General features: G+C 38.0%; 1 protein-coding gene across 4 annotated transcripts; it reads left to right on the plus strand.

Moving 5' to 3' along the window:
* The first annotated feature begins 198 nt into the window (after positions 1–198).
* On the plus strand, positions 199–26,758 carry LOC100523745 (putative dimethylaniline monooxygenase [N-oxide-forming] 6). Of its 4 annotated transcripts, none has more exons than XR_014816793.1 (11): positions 305–361; positions 2,638–2,730; positions 11,418–11,567; positions 16,395–16,583; positions 17,297–17,379; positions 17,999–18,161; positions 19,124–19,266; positions 19,968–20,167; positions 22,451–22,806; positions 23,773–24,312; positions 26,110–26,758. XR_014816793.1 is itself a non-coding variant. In XM_084978391.1 (11 exons), exons 5-11 carry the CDS (start codon positions 17,356–17,358, stop codon positions 26,450–26,452), a joined length of 1,302 nt encoding a protein of 433 aa, XP_084834517.1. In that variant the 5' UTR covers positions 305–361; positions 2,638–2,730; positions 11,418–11,567; positions 16,395–16,583; positions 17,297–17,355; the 3' UTR covers positions 26,453–26,758. The 4 variants fall into 4 exon arrangements, 2 of the variants coding, with proteins under 2 accessions (XP_084834516.1, XP_084834517.1); XM_084978391.1 differs by having other exon boundaries at positions 24,240–24,312; XR_014816792.1 differs by lacking the exon at positions 17,297–17,379 and having other exon boundaries at positions 199–361.

The following is a 26,758-nucleotide window of genomic DNA, read 5'->3' on the forward strand; positions in this document are numbered from 1 at the left end:
GATATTCCTCCTAAACTTTTTTAGCAGTCTTAATAATACCCATCTATTTCCATACAAAACTGAATTATAACTACTCTTAATTATCTTGGTATGTAATAATAATGATTTTTCAATCATTCATTCATTTCTGCATATTTTACTCTGATAAGACTAAATGTATATATTTCAACTGACATACATAGTTTGAACATATGAAGCACATAAGATTTTTTTCACTTCCAGTATCATCAAGAAATTCTTACCAGTTCTTAAAAGTGCAGAGTCAGATATTAAAAATAAAAGCAAATGATTTTTTTTTGTACAGCTGCCATAGCTATGCTGACTAGGTATGAAGCTGACCTGCAGGATCTTGGGATTGTTGGCCACACCCAGTTTCCACCATGAAAGGAAGGACCTTAATGTCGGCTTTGTCAATTAGCCATTCAGAGGTTTCAAACTTCTGAAGCCAAGCAGTAGTTTTGAGCCAAATACTGAGGACAAAGTCAATCTTGAGTGTATACACCTGCCAATTTTTTTTCACTTTCTCTTTCCTTTCTTCTTCCTCTTTGTTTTCCTCTTCTTCTCTGTTACTATTCTTACTTCCTTTTTCTTTTTCCAACCTCTTTTTCTTCTTTCTTCTGCTTCCTTCTTTTTCTTTTTCTTCAGCAGACATGACTGGAGGGGGGATTATTCACTCTGAAGGACCCCTGGATCTTCTGAGATGTTGTCCCTGATGCAAACCCCAAGCATGTTCCCCTAGATAAAACCATGCTAGGTGTTATGATGCAAGTGCTGAGTTTGATATGGCCTATGTCGTCAGCCAGGCACAGTCTGATATGTAACAGAGAACTGAAAAGTAAATCAAACTTTGCTTTGAGCAAGCAGAAACACATTTTATAGAAATCCAGCCTTGTGCTCTCAATTGCTATTTTCAGAAATTTCCAGCATCTGCTATAATTTCAGAGTTTAATTAAAGTATTAAAGCTTAATTAATTCTCAAGATAATCCTTTGACATGGCTTTATCACCACAGCTTCTCAGAAGTCTTAGAGTCTTTTGTCTATCAGAATATTTTTAATGAATAAATATTTAAAAATCACTGAAACTATAATTTATTTTAAAAGTTTATTACAGCAAACTAAAACTTTTTAAAACAAAAGAACACAATGCAATATAACACATATATTGAAAGATAATTACAGATTTTATTACAAAAATAGAAAGCCATAATACCCTAGCTATACCCTAAGATACAGCTGAAAATTAAATGTTTTCAAGTAGGTAACTTCTTTCAGTTCTATCATTGTGAATCTCATTTGGAGACAACATCAAAAAGATAAATGTGAGACCCTTTATGACTATGAGTCCAGGGCTAAGGGGTCTCTCTGATGGACCTTCTGATCAAGGTGTAGGAAGTCAGTGATCATCAACACAAACAAATGCAGTGTCCTCTTTTTAATAGTATTTTGTGATGCTCTATTTATAGTCCTGAAGTAAAATTTATAGGCAATATAACCTACTTAACACACATAAAAATACATGTTAATCACCATAGCCCCAATTGTAATGTATAGGACATCTTTGCATTTTTTACCTACAAATATACATCCAGTAGGTTTCAAAAGTTTTTAAAATATTGGACAAATCAATGTGCAGGACTTTATAGGATCTCTAATATCTAGCACACCCCAATCACACAACAACAAAAACTGCCCCTCCAAATTCCAAAAATGTCCTAAATGGAATGAAAGCACCATAATAAGAATCATTATATAATGGTTGAGAAATCTGAGTCTCAGAGATTATAACTCAGCATTACACACTCATCCAGAAAGGGCACAGTTCAAATCCAAAGCCACATCTCATGACATCTAATTCAGTACATTTTTTCAGAATGTCACAACTGCCTGCTAATTTGGAATGGCTCCTTAAGGTGACATCTGACCTTTCTGTGTCTGTCCAAGGTCTGTTGATCTTTAGAGACACAGAAATCATACAACACATAGTTCCTTTCAATACAAATAATATACATAGTCCAATTTACTGACATTGACACATGATATTAACTCTGCATAACCAGTCTTTCATGTTGACATCAGAAGTGATAGAGTATGGCTCTAAATTCCTTTATTTGAATTATAAGCATTTACAGATTTTCTAGTTGTATATATACCACAGCCTATATGATATCTTTTCTTGCATGTGGATAAGCATCTCAAAAAACTACTTAATTTCACTCTTCATTTTCCCCACAACCAACATACACATGTATACTCCAGACTTGTTCCTCAACCTTACTCATCCTAGCAATAACATGTCTAAATATTCAGTTTCTAAAGCCAAAAATTGAGGCATATTCCTTGATTGCTTTCCTTGCCTCATGTATTAGTTTGCTAGGGTTACCGTAACAAAATACCTCAGCCTGCGTAGCTAAATTTTGTATCTATGGTATTCACAACTCCTTTTCATAGACTCACTTACAAGATTTAGCTATGGGGAAATCCCTGAAAATAAATGGCTTACTAAGTTTGGAACATAAGCTGATTAGAATAATTGCCCATTTCTTCTTGCCAAAAGGCTTATGTTGTAATACTATACACCACATGGAAATGTATAGACTCCTGCTTATTGTGTAACTGTATGAGTATCTGGCAAATAGAGATTTCAGCTCTGTGTTGAGTCTGAGACGTCACAGATATGCAGAAAATCTAAGGCACTCCCTGACATTGGGAAAAGCTATGGAGGCAATAAGGTTAGATTTGAAGTTACTAGCTTTCTCTTTCTGCTTTTGTGCTCCTTGGAATATGTGCCATGTTATCCAAATAAGCATTGCTTTCATACTTCTGCTTTCACAGTAATCTCAATAAAATATCTATAATTCACTCTCATTAAGTATTCCTGGGAATAGCTGCAAAAATGTTACCTCTCCTGGGACATACATTTCAACATCTGATTTAGATGATTGATATTCTAATTCCTGATGTATGGGAAGCTAGGACCTCAACTGCAGGCTGGTATGAAAGGGAACAAAGCCCAAAATCACAGGGCTACAGCCTTACATAATTTACCTACTCATGCTATGGCTAGTACCACAGAAAGGTGGCCAGTGGTCAAAATTCCAGTGTCCAATTTGTCTTAAGTAGCAATCGATATCTGAGAGGAGGACAAGTTGGTGATTTCTTGATTGTAGCAACAATGAGGCCAAAGCAGTGAGTTTCTATGTAGTAGAAATAGTCAAAGTCTTAAAAATAGTTCCTAAGAACACTATGATTCTAGATGGCCCACCCATTTTATTAAGACTCCAACCAGAAGCATATAACATGAAAAGATCTAGCTCCTAAATGGAAAGGGGGGAATATCGCTAAGAACCAGACAGGCTGTCAAAGTCCCAATCAAGTAGTCTGGAGATCAGAATAGGGCTTCAATTCTGATTTTAAAAACAAAGAGTGTAAAAGTCCAGTCATAAAGAAAGGATAAGTTAGTTTAGGTTTCTCCAAGAAGCATATACCAAGACAGGACTGAATGAACAAGGATTTTATCATGAGAAAACTCTGAGAGTTTACCGGGAAGAAGCCAGAATACAGGGAGAACTGTCAGACAGGGGTGCAATGGGCCAAGCCAAGCAAAGAGGGGAGGAGGGTTGAGTGAAGCATCCTAAACCATCAGTTAGTCTAAGAAATATTTGGCAAGGCAAGTCCATAAGAGAGTTATAGATTCAGAGTTAGGTATCAGAGGAGCTCTGTGCCTACAAAGATTAGGCTTGTTGAGTGTCTCCGCCATACTCATTGGCTGGGAGCAGCCCAATTAAGTATGGCCTCAGTTCCAAGGTAGTGAGCAGTAAGCAGCTTTAGTCCTTGTTCAGTTATAGTTCCTATAGTTGGAGATATATGCATTCTTGTAGCTGCCAGAAGGGACTAGCCCAGTAGGATTTACCAAAGGTCTTGATGAAGGCCCAGGTAAAGACCTTATATCAGGTACTAATATAAGTAAAGCAAGACTCATTCTGGACCCTGCATATTGCCAGTATGCACCTTCTACATTTCGATAAACTGCTTGAAAATTCTCTCTGTGTACATAAACAGGTGCCTCTGTGTAAAGGTACAACTGGCAATTATTAATCCTCTTTCCCAAGCTTATATAAATTAAAGAGAGGCTGTAAAGTATGCATTTTAAATACTTAAAGACCCAGAGCCTTCGAAAAAGAAAATTATAACTTTAAAATTGTCCAACAAGATAATGCTAAATTCTTACCTAAACTTCACTGTGTCATTTAAATCCTTTCAACACTACTCCTGCTCAGTGTTTTATGTGGTTCCCCTCAATCTCTTCTTAATCAGCTGTCTTCCTGCAGAATACTAAATAAACAGCTAATAGTGGAAATATGTAATCTGCATATTTCTCAGACTGCTGTATTGCTGCAAATAGTGGTGCAATGTTTTCAACTTCAAAATAATTACCAAGTTTCTTAGTCTGAAAGTTGTAACAAAAATGATAATAGTAAGGAACAAATAGAATTTATGCTTTCTACCAAAAATTATTAAGTACTTACAATGTACAAAGATCTATTCTAAGCTCTGGGGACTCAACAGTAAATCAGATAGAAATTATTTCCTACTCTTAATATTACATTTTGTTGGAGGAAAATAGTCAATGAACAAATACACAAACTAGTAAAAATATCAAAACTACTGCATGTCATCACTTATATGTGAAACCTAAAAAATAAAACAAATGAATGGATATAACAAAACAGAAACAGACTCACAGATAGAGAAAACTAAATTTACCAGTGGGGAAAAGGATGAGGGGAGAGGCAAGATAAGCTTTGGGGAGTGAAGGGGTGCAAACTACTGGGGGTAAGAGAGGCTCGAGGATGTATTGCACAACATGAGGAATACAGCCAATATTTTGTAATAACTGTGCCAATATTTTGTAATAACTATAAGTGGAAAGTAGCCTTTAAATTATATGAAAGATAAAAATTAAAAAAAAAGATAAGACTTTTTTTAAAAAAGGTCAGGTTTGAGGTCAAGAGAAAATAATAATCAATCAGCCAGCATTCTTTAAACCCATCTCAAATACCACTTCCTCCCATAGAGGCTTTTTTAATTTACCCCATATGAATGTGTGTTCTCTCTCATTTGAATCAATACAGTAATTTGTTTTCCTTTTGGTGTCACTTATATTTTTCCCTGCTCTAGAATTATACCTGCCCTTGTCTTAGTCTCTCCCCTCTCCACTGTCTTCCTCCTCCATACCTAGAGACATACATGTTAGAAGATTAGTGAATGCTGGAACAGTAATTTCTCTCCACATCTCCATGACTTCTCGATAACTAGTTGTATTTACACACTGTTGAATCTCCAGTGCCTACAGATGGACCTGGCCTATAGTAACTAAACATGTTTTAATGACTAAGTAAGTTAGTGAATGAATTTAGCTGAATTGAGTATCAGTCTAGGGAAATCAGGTTTGGATAACACTAGGGGAGTTTGAGTATAGGAATACCTTGTTTAAACAGTATGTCATTTGAGGAATTAAAAGAAAATATCTTCCTTGTGGGATGACTCACCTAATTTTAAACTTAGGAAACTTCTCAGCATCTAATGTACTGCATTCCCCCACACCTCCCCCTGACCATTGCAGGAGGAAGATGTGAGCCAAAATGTCATGGATTTAAGTGGATCCAAAACCTGAAGCCGGTTTCACATAACACAACAAATATAATGTGTTTTGCAACCAGTATGAAAAGCAAACAAAAAAGTGTCAGGCATAGACTTGTCTGAAAAGATAAACATAGAATATTATATTCAAAACAAAGAAAAAATGGCTCAAGCATTCCAGTGGAAAGAGATGAATCTGTTCCAAATTCCACGTTACCAAAGAGTACATCTGTCAGATGAATTTAGTCACTGTTCTGTGTTACTAATAAGGAAACACTTAGAAAGGGCTTATCGGGATAAAGCAACATTTACTTACAGAGCTCCTACTGAATATGCAACTCCCTCCTGGGTGTTGAGAAAGGTAAAATTTAAAGTACACAGGATGGCCCAAGATAGGAAATATGAAATCTAATGGAAATAAGAATTAACACTCATTTATAGCACTGGGAACTATACCTAGTCACTTATGATGGAGCATGTTGGAGGATTATATGAGAAAAATAATGTGTATTTGTATGTGGGACTAGACCTCTTTGCTGTACTGTAGAAAACTGACAGAACACTAAAAAAATTGAATAGTTATTTTAAACAAACAAACAAAAAAGAACACTCATGAAACAATAAGCACACAATCCCAGAAATCTACAATGTTAGGCACTATGGGACACAGTATTTGATCTATGTGAACTCAGCAGCAAATTGTGCAGGTACCAGAGAGCCTTCTTGAGGAGAGTGAGTTTGATCAGGGTTCTTAAAGAATACATAGGACTTGTATGGACCAAATGGAAGTGGAAGAGTCCCCAACCCCCAATTCCAGAGACCTGTGCCAGGAAAGAGCATGGTCATTGGCAGAGAAATGAGAAGGAGTGTGGCGTGTATGATGGGCTGGAAAGGTTCCAGACATTCTGGCAGACAAGGTATGTGCAGAAAAATGGTGGGGTGGGCAAAGCAAGGCAGAGTGTGAATGCCAGGGGGACTTGACCATTAGCGCTTAAGGAGTGGCAAAACATAATGGTGATTTAGGATGGTTAATTTCCCAAAGCCATTTGAGGTCCCAGCTTCAGAAGAATGGCCTATGAGAAAGAGAAAAAGAAAGAAACTTAATGCTGCCAGCAGAAGAAGATCTCCACGAAAAGAGTGGAGTTGAGCCTAAGTTCATTTCATGGGGCAGGGTTGTACAAAGAAGATGAGGTTGTCACTGAGGAAAGGAAAGGGGGTCCTCTATTCTGACCCTTCAGTCTTCTTGACTGAACAGCTTTTCTCCACATGTCCCAGGGCCTCCTCTTGGCCAAACTGAGGGGTGAACTTCAAGGTGATGTGCCATCATATCTTGTTATTGAAGGAAACGTCCAAGAAAGAGAAGCTTAAATCTTTTTCCCTGTCTCCCTCCTTCTATCCATGGGGTAAGACAAAACCAGCAAGGCACCAGCCCAGGCAAGACAGTAAAGGAGTGAGTATTGCTGTGGTTAGAGTAGGCCTTGGAGATGGATGGAATGAAGCCCAGGGATCTAGAATCACAGTAAACAAGGCCTCTGGCTACAGTTTTGGGTCCCAGGACTCCCTCAGAAAGAGTTATGGGAATTACAAGATGTAATGTGATCTAGAAAATCTCCCCAAACCCCCACATGTTCTGCAATAATCAGCTCTTCTGTCAAACACCAGTGCTTCTCATGTCTTACCACAAGGGTCACAGTAAATTCTCTCATTCCCCCCACCCCTAAAATATTAGTCTGGTCCCAAGGGAAGCTAGATAACAATCTGTTTAAAGCATTTCTTTGGTTTGTGACCTCCAAACTACAAGCTACCTACGGAAGCTGAAACATGCAAAACCGAAGTCTACAGATGTTTAAAGCTAATTCTTATTTAGATAGTTGTTTTGGCTTATACTTCAGAGACCCTAAAAAAAAAAAAAAAAAAAAAAAAAAAAAAAGGCTTTTCTCAGTAGTTCCCTTGACCCTGAAAAGTGGACCATATTCTGGTAGACACTTCAGCAGCCACTTCTCACACTGGGGTCCTATGGTGACTCTAGGCAGCCTTATTGGATAGGATCTAATATGACCCATATTAGCTCATCTTGGGGGGCTCACATCCAATCCTCAGGAAACCCTTACATAAGCTTTGTCTCAACAAACTCTGGGAGTGCAGAACAAAACCAACAGAGAGGCAACTGTCCTTCATAGCTAGCCAGTCCAAATCTCGACCTCTAGCTCTCCTGGTTAAGAGGCAAGCAGAGAGAGTTCCCTAAAGCCTCCACCGTCTCTCCAAGGAGTCAGACTGAGACCCTTTTCCTATGCTTGTGGCAAGAAGAAGGTCTTCTGATCCCACCTCTTTGATGGAACAAACCAACAGTTCTTGGCATATACACACTACCATATATGGTAGTGTGTATTGTTTAGTACACGGAAATCTACTCAATACTCTGTGGTGGCCTATATGGGAAAAGAATCTGAAAAAGAATGGAGGATAGAGACAAAGAGAGAGAGAGAGATAAGTAAAAAACTGAATCACTTTAACGTACACCTGAAACTAACACAACAATGTAAGTCAACTACACTCCAATAAAATTTAAAAGAGAGAGAGAGATGGAGTTCCTGTTGTGGCTCAGTGGTTAACGAACCTGACTGGCATCCATGAAGATGCAAGTTCAATCCCCTGGCCTCGCTCAGTGGGTTAAGGATCTGGCGTTGCCATGAGTTGTGGTGTAGGTCGCAGATGCAACTCAAATCCCATGTTACTGTGGCCCTGGCAGAGGCTGGCAGCTACAGCTCCAATTGGACCCCTAGCCTGGGAACCTCCATGTGCCACGGGTGTGGCTCTAAAAAAAAAACAGAAAAAGAAAAAAAAAGAAAGGGAAGGAGACCCACTTCAAGGTTCTCTCTCAAGCTCCACTTCTCTGCTGCTCCTGTACCTTCAGGTGTATCAGGTGAAACTTCCAATTTAAAAAGTGGCTCTCAGCAGCCAAGTTAAATCAGCTTTTAGACATGGGGCACATAGGTTAAGGTCAAAGGTATATATGTTGTCTTTGGCTTATACTTTCTATCTTTGAAAAGGTTAACTAGTATTTATTCAGTGATTTAAGAGATTCACAGACTGTTAGAAGGACTGGTAATTATCCAGTTCAATTTTCTCATTTTACAGTGGAGAGATTTGAAGTCTTCAAAGAATTATCAAAAAATACACAACCAAAGGGAAAAAAAATCACAGAGCATTTACTAAATTTCTATTAGAGAAGAATATGAATACGTTTAGGTGTTCTAGGAATAACGACAAGCTTCTATTTACTATCACATAACTCACTGTGCTAGATACTGCTTAATGATACTGGCCATGTTGACCCTCCCCCCATGGGCTCCCTCCTGTATCCTAATGACTGGAACCCTGAAAACTACATTTCTAAGACTTCCTTGACATTAGGACTTGGATCCAATTTAAGTTTTTCTGTAGAGATAGACGTCTGGGCTTGAAAGGCAAAGGGAATCAGAAGCTAAATTTCTATGACCATATTGATTGGCAAACATGTTCCAACAGATGTGTTTCCATCACCCCAACTCCATACCTCACCCTTTGGAGGCATCTGTAGTGGCATCAGAAGTCACCTGCCCTTTGGGTGGTTGCTCTGGTGGTATGACCTTATAAGGCCTATGGCAGCCCCCTGATTTCTGGTCCCTAGGCCTTCTATCTATTTCAAGCACCTAATACCCTGTACTATATAACTTTCTTTGTAAAATAGAATGGTTTTGGCTTCCTGTACTAAATCGTGAGTAATGTACACATAAGCCATAACATAAAATCTTAAAGATGGAAGGAACTTCTTTGAGGCATCAAATCTATAATCACTCAAGTCCCTAAATATCTACTTCCTAAATATCTCTTATGTCTAGTCTCTATTCTCCTTCCCCCTGACACTGGCCTAGACTAATGAAATAACCCCCTGGATTTTCATACCCTCAATTTTAGTCACTGTCTGTTATGGCTTTCTAATCTATTCTGATTTTGTCACTTCCTTGTTCAAAGTGACAAGATCCCATCCCCCCCTTGAGTGTGGCACTTCAATACACTTCATAATCCAGGCTCCACGTGTTTAATTCATCAGTTTCCATCACCTGAGAGTTCAACAACTCTGAACTAACTGTAGCTCACTCTATAATGTTTTCTTACTTTTTGCACATATTTTTCTTTCTGGCTGTTGTGTACTGCTTGTCCATCATCTATCTAGCAAGCATCTATTCTTCCTTCAAGTCTTGGTTCTCATCTCACTTGCTCTTGAAGCCTCTCTTACTTTTCTCCCAGGTGTACCTAAATATTTCTGCCTTAGTGCCAGCACTACACTGAATCACATTTCCATTGTGACTTTGATCATACCTCTTTTATTAGACTGCATGTTTCTAGATGGAAACACTTTGTCTTCTCCTCTTTGAACCCCCCCAATAAACTACTAAAATGCATGACATACAGTGGGCACTCAAGGAAATGGAAAAAAGGAAGGGAGGAAAGAACAGGAAAACGAAGGTACATAGAAGTAGGAAAGGTGGGTATAGAAGTGAGATGGAGCCAGAGACAAGATTCAGTGACTTCACAATTCTGTCCTTTTGAGTTCACTCTGTGTGCAACTCATCATCTCCAAGAGTTAGTTCACCTCCTCAAATCAGAAATTTCCAGAAAATTGAGCTTTCTTTTTCACTGTTGGCCCAACAAAACCTTTCATTATAGTTCAGGTGCATAGCCTTTGTTTCTATATTCTATACTTCCAAAGTAAAAGGAAAGAAAAGAAACATTGTCCCTCTAATCTCCCAGAGTTTTCACTTTGCAGATTTTGTGACCCTATCAGTTACCATTTTATTTTTTGGAATCAGCACCAGAGACCTCATTCTTGCCCTTATCCAATTCCTTTCTTCCTCTGCTCCACACTTCCCCTCCCCTGTTCACCTATCCCTATCACACTTACCCCTCCTCTTCCAGGTTTTACCAGGGCGCTGCATCGTGAAAAATACAAGAAAAAAAGGAATTTTTACTTTAAGAAAAATAACTCCTCCCCCTTCTCCAATTTTTACATCAAAAGATATGGTTTAAAGCCATTCTCTTCTAAGTTTAGAGAACTGCAAGTTCTCTTGGGAAAGAAGAATAAACAAAGTTCCTTAGAGCCTGATATTCAAAGTAAGTAGTGGTAGTTTGGCACAGTGGGTTTTATATAGAAGGCTTGGGTTCTCCTTCTGACTCCTTTACTTGTTAGCTCTGAGATCTTGAAGAAGTAATTTCCAATCTTCTCAGAGTGACAACTGCTTCATTTGCAATTGAAAGGATTGGATTGATGATTTCCAAGGTCCTTCCTGCTCTTGGGTTTACTGACTCTATTTCTGGCATCTTAAAACATCAGAAGAAACTGGATTTAATATTTTACTCTAGCAAAAGTGGTTTTTAAAAAAAGCATATAAATTCTTTTTTTTTTTTATTTTTTTTTATTTTTATTTTTTTTTCCCACTGTACAGCAAAGGGGTCAGGTTATCCTTACATGTATACATTACAATTACAGTTTTTCCCCCACCCTTTCTTCTGTTGCAACATGAGTATCTAGACATAGTTCTCAATGCTATTCAGCAGGATCTCCTTGTAAATCTATTCTAAGTTGTGTCTGATAAGCCCAAAAAGGCATATAAATTCTTAATGTGCATCCATGTCTTATTGTGTTAAGGTAAGCATCCTAACATATAAACCTAGGCTAGTTATTGCTTCTGAAAAATTTTAAGCATTCAGGGACTTTTTTGACATTTCTTTCCAGATGCACCTACAGATGACCATGGTAAAGAAAGTGGCCATCATTGGAGCTGGCGTCAGTGGCTTAGCCTCCATTCGGTGTTGTCTGGAAGAGGGGCTGGAGCCCATCTGCTTTGAAAGGAGCAATGATGTTGGAGGCCTGTGGCAATTCTCCGTGAGTATATCAATAGAAGGTAGATGGGTTACATTGCAAAGCAAATGTGACCAGTTCGAATTGAGACTTGGGAGGTAGGTCACAAATGCTTGGGACCTAGAAAGTAAAATCTTATCTCTTCCATCTCATGGAAGTCCAATCACTCAAAACTATTTCACACCATCGAAACTTATCTTGAAAAAGATTTCTTCAGATCATTAAACTTTGTCGCTTGGATGGCAGAAACCAAACTCTAGTCTATAAAGAGTGCTAATGTCAGTAATTAGCATAAAAACTATACACTTCCTCTCTATTTCACTGAAACACTATATTCCTATCACTCTTAAGTCCCAAAATGGGAGGTTAAAAAAAAGAGAAAAACCTAGAATGGGGTCAGAAGTCCTGAGTTACAGTCTCAACACTGGATTTTTAGACATATAGATCTCAGGAAAGTCACTTTTTTTTTCAATCTGAACTTCAAATGCTTCATTAGTCAAATGGAGAGGGTTGGAAATTAAGTTACTTCTAATTTGCCTCTCAATTCCAACAGGATATGATTTTATAATTATTTCATGTCTGTTGGGCAGACTTTATAAGTTATTACAAATAGTGATTGTATGTTTTGTGTATATGGTTATTAAGTACTGGCAGACCACATCCAGAGAGAAAAATGATTATATCTGACATTCAGACAAATTGTTAGGTAAATAATATAATCAAGATAAATTCATTATAAACACAGTTTTTAATTTCAAAATCCAGGTTTAGGAAACTTCAAGCCTCTCTGTTCTGAACTTCCCAGTCATTATGATTGAACGCAGATGATACTTATTTGGCTTCAAGACATTATATCCACATCATTCATCATGTAACATAGTCTATCCTGGTCTGCTTATTACCCAAATGCAACAGGGTGTTCCAATAGAGTCTATCAGTGCCAGCTTAGAACGCATTCATATTCACCTCAAGAGCTTTTGCTAAGACAAAAAACTGGAGGTCCTATAACTATGAAAATATTACATGAGATACAAGATCATTCATTTGTATTTTCCATCAGGAAATAATCAAGAGTTATATTTTTATGAATTAAATTTTTTTCAATTTACATTTGCTCAGGAAGATATGTTTAGCCTGAATCATGAAATGGTTATTTATTACTTATTAGCAATAATTAATTGTTGCTTGAGAATCTATTTTGACAGACTTTTGTACTAGGTGGTTGAATGACACATCTGTGACATAATCACTCTACGCAAATGGTTTCTACTTCATTTGGTGTAACAAGTTTTAATATAGGTCCACAATCCTTTGATAGAGAATGGGCAAAAATGAAGTTCCCGTTGTGGCGCAGTGGAAAAGAATCTGACTAGGCTACATGAGGACGCAGGTTTGACCCCTGGCCTCGCTCAGTAGGTTAAGGATCTGCCATTGCTGTGAGCTGTGGTGTAGGCCAGCAGCTACAGATCCAATTCGATCCCTATCCTGGGAACCTCCATATGCAGTGGGTACAGCCCTTTAAAGAAAGAAAGAGAGAGAGAGAGAAAGAGAGAGAGAGAGAAAGAGAGAGAGAGAGAGAGAAAGAAAGAAAGAAAGAAAGAAAGAAAGAAAGAAAGAAAGAAAGAAAGAAAGAAGAGAAAATGGGCAAAAACTCATTTAACAGCAAAACCTGTCCTAAAGTCATACAGCCAGAAACACGACTGAATTGACATGAGTCTGTTTAGAGTCTTTAGTTGTTCCAGTCTATGTTTTGCCATTTGATTATAGGCTGTTATACCAGACCTTGCTAGTAGTGCTATGGAGAAAAATCCAAAAATCTACAAATTCCAAAATATGTCTAGCCCTAAAAGTTCAAAAAAGAGATTATAGAACTTTTCAGAAGAATAGCACTTGGAGACTATCAACTTAATAAATAAGTGCCTCAAGATTTAGATGAGGCTGGACTTCTAAAACATCAAGTCAAGGAAACTTCCTACCAGAGCAGTGCTTAGCTGAGACTTGAAGGATGTTCTCAGACAAGAAAAGTAGAGAATCTTTATGTGACACAACTCCAGAGAATGGTGTCACCAACAGGGCAGTGTGCCAACACCATATGGGAAAGCTTTCTAAGTAGGGGTGATTAACAATCCATGAAAGGCACAGAGAAGGCAATGACCATGGTATATATAGGGATTGGTAAGTTAACCAGAGCAGCCAAATCAGAAAATTTATTTAAGGAAACATTAGATGATAGATCAATAAGATGCAAAGTCAGACTCAGGGTTATCCACAGGAGGAGATGCCTTTTTTCCATTATGTCATTGTATATAAATAGAATTATACCCAAATGCCCTGTGAGGATATAAATGCATACAAACATTCTAAACTTTAGCCTCCTCCATACACATCAACCTTTCCTTTCTTTTATAAGAAAATTTACTTCATATTCTGTACAATCAAAAAGGGATTTTCAAAAAGTGTGTTACATAAGTTTTCATCTTGCAAATCCTGTTAGGCAGAAGGTATTCCAGGAGAAAGAAACCTGATAATTCTGAACTTTTCACTGTGTGATTTTTCTGCAAGATGTAAACCAAACGGGGCTTAAATACTAGGAGGCTGAATGTGAGCGTGTCTTAAGTTTCATATACTCCAAAATAGGACTTCATGATCTCAAAATATTTTATTGCTGGTGTAATAAGAGGTTGCTCAACAAGCCACATACAGTGGGTCAGTATCATTTTGATTGCAAAGGGGAAAATAATAGAACCAGAACTGACTTTTTGTTTCATTCATTCGTTCATTTATTCATTCACCAAATATACATTTGAGTTCATTATGTATATGTTAGGTTTAGCTGCAGTTAAGAGGTACAGGAGGCAGCCAGTATTCTAAGAGCAGAGAGGAAACAAGTATTATAATAATCAGCATACGGGTGAATAGGATAGATATGATTAGGTCAGTAAAGACAGACCTTGATGGAAGTAGAGATGACTTCCGATTGATGGAGGAGAAGACAAGAAAAAGTATGAGAAAAGAGGCAACTTTTGAGCTGAACCTTGAGGATACATCTAGGCAAGCAGAGCTGGGACTCATAAACAGAAATGCAATGTGAAAGAAGATCAAGGCAGACTCATAAAATACACACACAGCAGTCTTGAATTAGCCTCTGACCTTACCCTCAAGTTGCTTATGTCCTAGTGGGGAAGATGTGAGATGGGCATTGTTATAACCCAAGACAGATGGTGATAACAGCCCCCAGAGCTACTTGGATCGCTGGGTATTCGACAGGTTTTCTCAGCCAGCAGCAGAGTCTGAGCTTAATTTCCTCCTTACTGGCTCAAACTACCCCACATATTAAAGTAATGAAAATATGAGCCCTCTGGAGCAATTGCCTGTTGTTATATAATATGCCTGTTTTGCTTTGTTTGGAGAACAGCCTTTTAGGAAAAATTCCAAGGAGCTGTAGGACACATGCTCTTCCCTTCTCATGTTATGATTGGCTAGAGTCCAGGGGTAAAAGAGCAAGGATTCATTAACAATGGAAATAATGCATGATCTTATTACCTCTGTTTCCCATAGCAGAATCTTACTTTTTTTTTTAACCAGTCCCCAGCCCCCACAGCTCAGTCCCCACCTTCAATGGGCAGCTAAGAAACCTCCTCTCCACTCTCCTTCTCACAACAATTTGCAAAAGTTACCAGCTAAAGGTGAATGCACAGACTTAAATCTGAGAACTTGCCAAGCATGAGCCTTCTTTTTTCTGATCCTAGCAGAAATTTCCAAGTGAGGTTTTAAAAAGTTAAAATCTCTGAGCATAGCTATTATGAGAAATATGGCAACCATGAGTAGAGGAACTTTTACTGTCACTTGGGAAATGCCGAGTTCTCAGACAATCTCCAGAGACCCAGTCCTCTCAAGTGGGGTTTTTGGGCTGAAGAGAGATAGAGATCTTGAACCCAGGATCAATATAACATTCCATCCTTTTCCTTCCTTTCATGAGAATTCCTTCAGGATTTAGGGAAACAGAGACTGCCAGCTTTCAGATGTACTTTCAAGGCAGCATACCCTGTGAATTTTATCCCATTCTTGAAACAGAAAGGAAATGTTTATTTTGAACTTAGCCTCCAACTGCTCCTCTAAGAAGCCACTTTCAATTACACAGTGGTTTTAAAATAAGATGCCAAGATTTAACACAAGTTCTAAGGCTTCTGGTTGCCAGTGTTTCTTTGGTGAGGAGTGTATACTACTAACTGGTGAGTTAAGGAACCCCTCGAGCACAGAATTCATTTACAATCCAGAAGTGGTTCTCAGAGGTGGTCCTTGGACCAGGAGGATCGGCAGCACATGGAACCTGTGGGAAATGCAAATCCTCAGGTCCCACACACACTGAACCAGAAATTCTGAGGTGGGGCCCAGGTCTAAGGAGCTCTTCAGGTGATTCTGATTACTCCAGGAAACAGCTTCATTAGAGGGTTCTGTAGCTGGTGAAGAGTTCACTGAATTCCATTTAGCCAATCAAATAGGATAAAAGCCACAGTCTCCTTTGGACCATTTAGTTATGTTTTTTAACATGAGCATGAAATCAGAACCAGTGATGTGATTAAGAAAAAAGAAAAGAAAAAGAAAACTCTATGAAACTGTAAACATAGAGCTAAATTGGGGCTAATTTAGCAGAAGAGAACCAAAGTGGAGGGTGCACCAGCTCTGTGCCAACTGCTATTCTGAAGGCTTTCCTTCCCATGTTTTATAGAGAGCTATCAATTTTTTTTTTCATTTTTTTTACATGTTAAGGTTTCAGTAAACTGAGGGTTGAATATTCACTGAGGGGAATGCCATTCTTGGTTTCCTTTTTAAGCTTCATTATTCTTCTAGGACCATGCAGAAGAAGGCAGAGCCAGCATTTACCAGTCTGTATTTACCAACTCTTCCAAAGAGATGATGTGCTTTCCAGACTTCCCATACCCTGATGACTATCCCAACTATATGCACCAAAGCAAGCTCCAGGAATACATAAAGACATTTGCTCAAAAGAAGAATCTTTTAAGATATATAAAGTTTGAGGTAAGGGCCTTATAACTTGTGCTATTGATATCATGTTTATGGATTAGAGGAGAAGCAAACATCAAGCACTCTATCCCAGAAATCAAAGCCAAATATTCAGGTACCTCGCCAATCAAATGTTAGTTCAGATGATAAATTATTCATGCACTGTTTTTGTTTCCTCTTAAAACACGTTCTCCACTAGTCTCTAAGAGCTTTTAAAATACTATAGAAAATCCTGGGGACAGCTTCACCAGCATAGTGCTCCTTGCACCCTCAAATGCTTGTGATCTAGAAACAATCCCAGATTCTCTAGTTCATATTTCAACTTCTGTAGGTTCAATGCCAAGGGGTTGTGGTTCTAAAACATGTGGTATTTGTTAGAAATTCTGTTATTATTAAGAGAATAACAACTAAAATTAATGATTCATATAACCAAATGTCCTCATCCTTCACCCACTTAGTTCCTTAAGATTAGGAGTCTTAGGAGTTATGGCATAGAGACATTATCTCCATAAATATCAGTAATACTTTATGTTTGTTTAAAACTAAGCCTCAATCAATTACTGTTAAATATAGAACACATATGTGCAGTGAGAAAAAATATCAGCAAAATTATGCTTTGGGGTTATATTTAACATAGTCGTTTTTATTACTTTAGTGTTTATTATATTTAATATAGTATAATTTTACCCATATTTAAATAATAGTCACATTATGACTCATATTTTCAGGGGAGAGTGCCTGTACATTGCAAAGAAGAGACCAAGGATGGATTTGAGACACAGTGGAAATGAAACCAACTAGTAATTATGAGGTTGCACGTTTGATTCCTGGCCTCGCTCAGTGGGTTAAGGATCTAGCATTGCCATGAGCTGTGGTGTAGGTCACAGACACCGCTTGGATCCTTCGTTGCTGTGGCTGTGGCTGTGGCTGGCAGCTATTGCTCCAAGTTGATCCCTAGCCTGGGAACTTCCAAGTTTGGCCCTAAAAAAAAAGTAGGGAGAGAGAGACCAAGGATGGAACCCTAAGACAATCCCATATTTATAGAATATTTCCCATATCATCCCATATAATCCCATTTTATGGAGTATCCTATGTTAATGGAGAAGGTGAGGTCAGAAAGGGAAAAGCCATGAATGTCAGTGAAGAGTGGCCATATGCAAAAGACATAGCAACTTTCATAAGAACACTCAGTGTAATTTATCCCAATCTACCAACTAGATGTCAAAAAAGTAAAAATAATCCAGTGAGCAATTTTCATTGTGAGATTTGAAGATTTACTGTGACTCTTATTTGAATATCTTCCCATATATTTCTCAATAAGCGGGAGAGTGCATGAGAATTATTTTCTTTACAGAAACCCTGCAAGAAAGCAAACAAACAAAGAACCCATAGAATTGTAATAGCAGGAATTTTTTCTGGTTTTCTTTAAGACCCTGGTTTCTAGTATAAAGAAATGTCCCAACTTCTTAGTGACTGGTCAATGGGAAGTTATTTCAGAAAAGGATGGAAAGCAGGAGTCCACTATTTTTGATGCTGTAATGATTTGTTCAGGACACCATGTATACCCCAACCTACCAACAGATTCTTTTCCTGGTAAGTTTGGAAAATATGTAATAATCTGGGGACTTATACACAAATATCAAGGATTGAAACAGAACTTTCCACAGATTTTACATAATGATTACCCTTAAGATTCCAAATGTTTCAAAACAGCATTTTTAAGTCTAATGTTATGTGGAAAGTAGTGATCATGGGCCTTAATCTAAAAAGAACTGCAAGTCAGAGATCAGAGGAAGATATGTGTCCATAGAGAGGAATCCTGGCTATTAAAATTTCACTTATATCCCCATTTTGCAAATTAACTTTAGAAATTACAGTGTGTGTATGTGTGTAGTGGCACATTCCTTTACTATGCAAAAGTAGCAAACATCAAATAAATACATTACACAAGCAACTTCTTTATTCCCTCCTTTCTTCCTTCTTCCTTCTTCCCTCCCTACTTAGCTTTCTTCCTCCTAGAGTTCATACTTCAAAGCATGCTATTCATAAGCCAAGAGAATTAAAGAGTAGAGATTCAGGGAGAATAGCAGATTGAAACCATTAACGCTAAGAAGCAGTATATTGAAGGGTTCTGAGTGTAGAACTCCTGGGCTTGACTCCTCATTCTACCAGATCCTTATGTAACCTTAGACAAGTCTCTTAACTTCTTCATCTCAATTTCCTTGTCCTTTAAAATAGAGACAACACTAGTAATACCAATCACTTATGTTATCAAGATTAAACACTTTAGCTGACCCACAATAAGTATGCAATAAATACTAGCTATTATTATTACCAAATTTAAGTTTGAATACCTTAAGTTTTTTTAAAGGCTCTAAAAGTAATTATTTGGGGATTTACTATCAAAAATCACTAAAAGAATAAATGCATTGCAATTAGGGAAATTATTTTAATTCAGACCGATAAGAGATTTAAAAATAAAAAATAGCTAAAAAGGTGAATCTTCATCATGTATTATGAAAATCAATTCAAATTACTCTCCATGTTCCATTTAGGCCTGGACAGGTTTCAAGGCCACTACTTCCACAGCCGGGACTACAAGGGTCCAGAAGTGTTCAAGGGGAAGAGGGTTCTTGTGATTGGCCTGGGGAACTCAGGATGCGACATTGCTGTTGAGCTCAGTCGTCTGGCCACACAGGTATAAGATTCAAAAGGTTTGGTGCTCAATATATAAAATCTTAAGCGGATGTAAAACAAACAAACAAAACCCTAAGGTTTATTTAAAGTCAAATTCCCCTAGATTACTGTAAAAGTGGTAAAATAGATGAGAAACCTCAGGGCTGAGGTAGCTGTCATGGTTTGGGATGCCTAGCTGGAGATAACCTGGAGAAGCTATTTAGGGAGGACAGGAAAAGGGGACAAGGCACAGAGAACAGAATCAAATCATTTGCATTGCTTTAGCCTAATTTCAGCTAGGGATTTAGCTGCATTTCCTCCGCTCAACCCAGCAACTACCACCACCCACCACCCCTGAGGCTCACTGGATTGGCTGGTCTTTACTAAAAGACCCACCATCGTAGTATTAGAGTCTATAGAGATAAAACTTGTTACAGTTGAATACAGAGTCTATAGAGATTAAACTTTTCACAGTTGAATATAGAGCCCTCTTGTTCCAAGATGTCAGGTTTTCAATCTTTCAACACCTATGCATTCATGCTCTGGGGTTGAGAAGAGAGAGTAGATATGCCTCTACCTAGTTTTAATCATGGACTATTCATCTTGACCAAAAGGCTCCTATCTGGATATTGATGGAAACGTATGTGGGTTTCCAAAGAATTGTGTTGTATTTGCATAATTCTTACAGAAAGATGTTGAAATCTCTGTTGCCATCCCCACCAGGTCATTATCAGCACCAGAAGCGGTTCCTGGGTCATGAGTCGGGTTTGGGACGATGGCTATCCTTGGGACATGGTGTATGTTACCCGCTTTGCATCCTTTCTCCGGAATGCCCTTCCATCATTTGTCTCTGACTGGCTATATGTCAAGAAGATGAACACATGGTTTAAGCACGAGAATTATGGCCTGATGCCTTTAAATGGGTACTACAAATAATATGTATTTTATTATTGTAAACAGTGGGGCACTGGTTTAAGTTGAATTCTTTCTCTCCATGTCTTGCTTTAGTTGTCTCACTGAAGCCAGTGGGATTAAACTAAGGAAGCACAGGTGGCACAGGATTCTCAGAGACCATGAATGTGATGAAAAATCTTATTAAGTTTAGTCTAGTGGGAAAAGGAATATGAAAGAATGCAAAATGAGCATGTAGCAGGCAGTTAGATCACACTAACATTCAGGATTCATTTATGGCTGTATAAGCTGTAGCATAGAATTTTGAGGGCTCAGCCACCCCATAAATTGGTTTTTTTTGAGGAATATCTTGTCCACACTCATGGAGGAAGAAGGGTAGAAATCTAAAATGTTGTGGTATTCAGTAAAATTAAAAATTAAGAATTACTTTATGAACTATGAAGCTTTATAAATATTGGTCTTTATTGGTCTCCTCTAATAGATTTCCAAGGAGCAATTAACAAAGTAATATAATTAATATGTCTCAGCAGGTAGAAAGTCTTAAAATGAAGGTGCACATCTCCTTGTAAGGTTGACATTTCTGCAGGAAAATCAAGAAGCATGGAACATGTAGTCTGTGAAATAAGATTTGTTTACTTACTTCTCCATAGAGACAAAGTCCAGCACCTACTAATTAGAAAGGAATCCTAGGTAGAAGAATCAGTATATCAATAGAAAAAAGAATACTTAAGTGGGTTAAGAAAATGATTCCTGAGAGATTTCATCATTGGTTCATGCTAGCAAGAATGTTTCATTTTGTTTGGAGAAATGGGTTTTTAAGTAATAGAAATTATAAATCAGCGAAGTAAATGACAGGTTTAGTAGCCAAACCCTCACTCCATAGCCTTTATACTACCTTGTCTGGCAGACTGTGATATCCCTAAGGAAAAAAAATGATTTAGAGGGAGTTCCCATTGTGGCTCAGTGGTTAACAAACCCGTCTAGCATCCATGAGGATGTGTGTCCAATCTCTGGCCTCGTTCAGTGGGTTAAGGATCTGGTGTTGCCGTGAGCTGTGGTGTAGGTCACAGACACAGCTCGGATCCTGTGTTGCTGTGGCTGTGGCATAGGCCAGCAGCTACAGCTCTGATTCAACTCCTAGCCCGGGTACCTCCATATGCCGTGGGTGCAGCCCGGAAAAGACAAAAGACAAAAAAAAAATGATTTAAATAATTTTTAACGTATTTTAAATTATTTTAATATAATAGAAGTATCAAAGCTTGAACTCATTAAGTTTTGGCATTTTTTTTTTTTTGGTCTTGTAAGTATAACTGCAAACTGGCTTTGTCCTTCAGACAATTAAAACATAGTTTTGGAAATCCATTCATTCTTAGAACTAAGCTCCCTTCCAGGAAGTGTTCCAATTACCATAAGGTGTTGATGGCACCTTCTCACCCCTCTGGAAAACAGGTTTGGCTGTGACCTACTTATTACCACCTTATAAGGTAAAAGAAGAGGTTGCAAAATTATAGAGATAGAGAACAGTGTAAAAAATAGAAACAAATTCTAAGATTTATAAAGTTTCTTAGTGTTTGAGGTAGTCAGAAGAAATTCCAGAATCCCTGAAGGAAATTTGAGTCAAAATGAAGAATGTGATTAAAAAAAAATCCAGAAATTTGACAACTGAAGTGCAGTAGCAAAGTTGTTGTACTTCATGACCACAGTTGAGGAAAGGAAACGCGGCAATGAAATATCCCACCACAGTGGATCTGATTTCCTCATGTAAAATGAGAGCTTAGTTATAATAATAGTTCACCCAGAATACTGATGCTTGCGTGTGCCAGGCACTGTTTTAAGTGCTTTTCAGATAATTGTCCATTTGACTCACACAACAATCTTATGAGGATTCTATATTATTCTGTATTTTCCATATAAGGAAACAAATATAGAAAAGGAGCAGCTAGTATGAGATGGAACTAGGTTATGAACTTGGCCATCTGGCTCCAGAGTTAGCACTTTTAACCACTTTATTATGGCTAGGGATTTGTTTTAGTTTCATCTATTTGGTGAGAATAGTGTAAGTATCCACAAGAGAATCTTCAGGTTTCAAGGGCTCAAAAGAAGCAGCTCAGACAGATATATTTAAGGATTATTACTAGCAATAGGAAAGTACTTGACCAAAAGAAGAGACTACCATTGTCCTCATGCTAATGTTTAACTGCTCAAATTTGGTTTGAATGCTGGGGACAGTTGTAGATATTTCTTGGAAACGAGGTACTTTTACAGCAAGGGCTTTTCCCCTCATTTCTGCACAGCACCCTGAGGAAAGAGCCTGTGTTCAATGATGAGCTCCCATCCCGCATCCTATGTGGCACCGTGTCCATCAAGCCCAGCGTGAAGGAATTCACAGAGACCTCAGCTGTGTTTGAGGATGGGACAATGTTTGAGGCCATTGACTTTGTCATCTTTGCAACAGGCTATGGCTATGCCTACCCCTTCCTTGATGACTCCATCATCAAAAGCAGAAACAATGAGGTCATCTTGTTTAAAGGCATCTTCCCCCCACTGATGGAGAAGCCAACCTTGGCTGTGATTGGTCTAGTCCAGTCCCTTGGGGCTGCCATCCCCACAGCTGACCTGCAGGCCCGCTGGGTGGTTAAAGTGTTTACAAGTAAGTGGGTTATTATGTCTTTCATTCATTTAGTCAACAAATATTTACTGAGCGCCTACTATATGCCAAGCACAGTTTTTAGGGACATAAGGGGAATTATCCTTAATTTCACAGAGCTTAAAATAGGGTACAGGTAATGCTACAACAAAGAAAGTTTTAGAGTATTCTGGTGATAGGAGTTGGCCAGCGAGTTATTCCATAAAGATGGAACAGCATGACAAAAGGTATAAATGTGAGGAATAACATGCAGTGTGTAAGGTGCCAGAAGCATTTTGGTCTAAGAAAATATAAAACAGAGACAAGGAGTAACAAGGGATAGAGGAAGTAACCCAAGCATGGAGGGCCTTATAAGCTATGATAAAGAGCTTAGACTTCTTATAGGGGAATTGGTAGGACTTTGCAAGGCTATAAAAAGCAAGAGAAGGACAGCAGTGGGTCGAGGCAATGTCAAGGTACACTGCAGAGGTTGAAAGGGCCCTAGTGGATGTCAAAGCATTTTTGAAACATTAGTGGTGTCAACAGCTTCAGGCTACTCCTACTCAACTGATAGTCTTCTTCCCTTTCTTCCCTCTAGACCCCACGGGCTTCATGGGCTACAAGTATGATTGTGTGGGGAAATCAAAAATATGAGGATTATGCATAGAAAGGCAATGTCTCAAATTCTTATTTAGTTTATTCCAGTCATATTGACCACTACCGTTATTAAAAGTGTCCTTTTATTCAAGGGTTGGGTTCAAAAATCTTGGACAATATAGGTGTACCTTACCCAACATACCGTCCATAAAAACTTAAGACTGAAAGTAATGAAAAAAGTTATAATCATGTGTGTGTGTTTTAAATGTTATGGACAAATAAGTTTTTATTTCGAATGTACCACAAAGGATTGCTATTTTTCAAAACCATCATGAAATCTTTTGCAAGGGTGCTTCTCTGTAAAATGATTCTATTCTCTTTTTCTCTTGAAAGGCACAACACTCCAAGTACCTGATGTTTTACAGGAAGATCAGATATAATTCATAAACCTCAGAAATTTACATGAAACAAATGGCATCATTTATTCATACAGCAAATACTTTTGAGCATGTACTATCTTGGAAATTACCAAAATTTTGGTCCCTTACTTTCTAGTGGATTTTCCAACATCAGCCTACAGCTAAGGAGGATATTTGAAGGGGCAAAAGAAAAATTTTTAGTTTTTGAAAATGTCTATGCTTCGGTGGAATCCTCTTCTGGTTACTGACTGTGGTTCATTTGCCTTTGTGACAATGGCAGGAGAAGTTATAACATTCTCATGAATACTTCCCATTCATTATTAGCATCTTACCTCTACCTGGTGATACCCTGTGGATTGATCCTGCATCCTCACAGACACTGTGTCAGGTTCTTAACCCACTGAGCCACAATGGGAACGCCTCTCTTCATTTCCTTTTTAGACTCCTGCTCTCTGCCAACCACAGATGAAATGATGGATGACACTGATGAGAAAATGAGGAAGAAACTCAAGTGGTAAGAGATGGTACTTGCTAATGAACAAATCCTAAAATTTGCCTTTATATGTAGGAAAACATTGTTTCTATAATCCTGACACTAGACAAAGTGCACCACTATAACCAAGCAGTATTAGATAGGCAAAAAATAGTCATTACATTGCTCCTGCATAACCGCAGCACAGCTTCTCAAACAGGGGTGATTTTTACCCCAAGGGGATATTTGGCAAAATCTGGAGACATTTTTGATCATTGCAAGTGAAATACTGGCATCCAATGCGTAGAAAACAGGGATGCTACTAAATATCCTACAATGCAGAAAAGAGTCCATTTAAACAATGAATTATCCAGTTCAAAATGCCAATAGTGCTGAGATTGCGAAATGACTGTCTTTCTCCAACAGCTCCTTTCCTATCAGCCCCATGTCTGTCAGCAAACTAGCTAGCTGGGAACTGAGCAATGCCAGTACTGTAACAAGAAAACAAAATGAAGAATTAAATTGAATCCATCTGCCCTAGTATTTTCTACTAAAAAAAATATTCACTTCTGATTAATCCAAACATGAGTTTTCAAGTAACCGTGAGATTTGTAGAAAGTTAAGAAGCTCAACATCAGATACTTAAATGTACTCTTTTTAATTGTTAATTACGCCTATAAAAGTCAATCTTTTTTAAATATAAAAATCTGTTGAAAAAATAATTAGATAATGGATCACTTTTAGATAAGGAAGTGACTATGTAGGAAGTTTCTTTCCACTTTCAGGCCCCACTAACATCCTTCATTGAATGCCCCAAGAAAGTCGCTGGCTAAGGGCCTAAAAAAGAGAAGACATGGGTTTTCTCAGACTCAACAAAACCTCCCCTGCACCTCTTCCCATTCACAGGACAGCTCTGTGAAGTGGGCACTCTTACACTATACGCTAACAATTCAGGCAGCTCACTCTGCTTATCATCCCATATGTTAGAGGCAATAGAAATAAAGAAGAGGAAAGAGAAAGGTCAATGTCAATCTCACTGCTTAAATAACCAGTTTCTAAAAGCAAATGAGGTCACACACCAACTAAACCTATGAAACAATTTATATTAGTAAATTGTAGCAATATTAAAACCATACATAAACCCAATTTTAAACACATATAAAATCTAACATTAGGAGAGATCCTAAGCAATGTCATATAAAGAATAACCACTTATTAAAAAGTAAACAAAATTAACCAGTCACCTTGAGACTCTAGAGTCAGGCCACATGGCTAGAGACAAAAGCCAAAAATAATACCAAACTTTGATAGAGATTAGGAAGGAGAGGGGAAAATAAAAACAAAAGAGCCCATTTACAACCAAGGAACAAAGGATAAATTCAATGTTGTGGAAAAAGTGAGGAGTGGCGGTATTACAGGAGGGGCTGACTAAAATATTACTTTTCTGAGAGTAAAAAATAAGAAATTGGTGCTTCTGTTCATAATTGTGGGGAGTTCTCTGATGGCCTAGTGCGTTGAGGCTCTTGTGTACTCAACCGCTGTGGCTCTGGTTGCTGCTGTGTGGCACAGTTTCAATCCCTGGCCCAGGAATTCCCACATAATGTCTATGTGGCAAAAAAGAAAAAAAGAAAAAAAAATAAATGAGAGAGAAGTTTGGAATGGAAATGCTATAAAATTGGGTTGTGATGATCATTGTACAACTATAAATGTATATTGAGTAATTTTTAAAAAAGATTAAAAGAGAGAGAATCGAAATAAACATTGCAACTCTCATTAAAAAACAAAAACAAAAACAAAAAACTGTGGCATTCATTCTAATATATTCTTTTCTTTCCTCAGGTTTGGCCAGAGCCAGACTTTGCAGACAGATTACATCACATACATGGATGAGCTGGGCTCCTTCATAGGGGCAAAGCCTAACATACCATGGCTCTTCCTGACAGATCCCCAGTTGGCTCTGGAGGTATACTTTGGTCCTTGTAGCCCATATCAATTTCGACTGATGGGACCAGGGAAGTGGAATGGGGCCAGAAAAGCCATCCTGACCCAATGGGATAGAACAATAAAGCCAACTAGGACAAGAGCAGTCACTGAAGCTAAGAGACCACAACCCTTTTACAATTTGCTAAAAATACTATTATTCCCAGTGCTTCTTTTGGCTGTTCTGCTTACATTTTATTGATGAGAAAGTTCTTTGAGTCTCAGAGGTCAGCTTAGAATTTCATATCAAATTTCATAGCTGCCCCTTCTCTTCCTGCAGATGTAAAAGTGAATCCTAGCCCATTTGTCTCAAAATCTAAATAAAATGAAAATACTCAGCATATCTCTTTATGATGGGAATTTATACTCTAAATGGAATTTCACGTACTGCATTGGCAAGTTTGGGGATAACTGAAATAAGGAAAGAGATGCAAGGGTAAATGGGAGTGAGCACAAATTTGCTGGCTGAACTAAGTTTAATAATAAAACTAAGTTTTAACTTTTTAAA

Source organism: Sus scrofa, chromosome 9 (genome assembly GCF_054392235.1).
Source record: "Sus scrofa isolate SSC_HxYL_T2T_F1_AM1 chromosome 9, Sscrofa_HxYL_maternal_Yorkshire_Landrace_v2.0, whole genome shotgun sequence".
Taxonomy (NCBI): Eukaryota; Metazoa; Chordata; class Mammalia; order Artiodactyla; family Suidae; genus Sus; species Sus scrofa.

Excerpts from the sequence above, each read along its gene's own strand:
- LOC100523745 (XM_084978390.1), top strand. The coding sequence starts at position 329 with ATGAAGCTGACCTGCAGGATCTTGGGATTGTTG. Across the intron at positions 362-2,637 it reads GCAGGATCTTGGGATTGTTG|AGATTTCAGCTCTGTGTTGA; the intron begins GCCACACCCAGT and ends TCTGGCAAATAG. Across the intron at positions 22,807-24,239 it reads GGTGGTTAAAGTGTTTACAA|ACTCCTGCTCTCTGCCAACC; the intron begins GTAAGTGGGTTA and ends TTTCCTTTTTAG.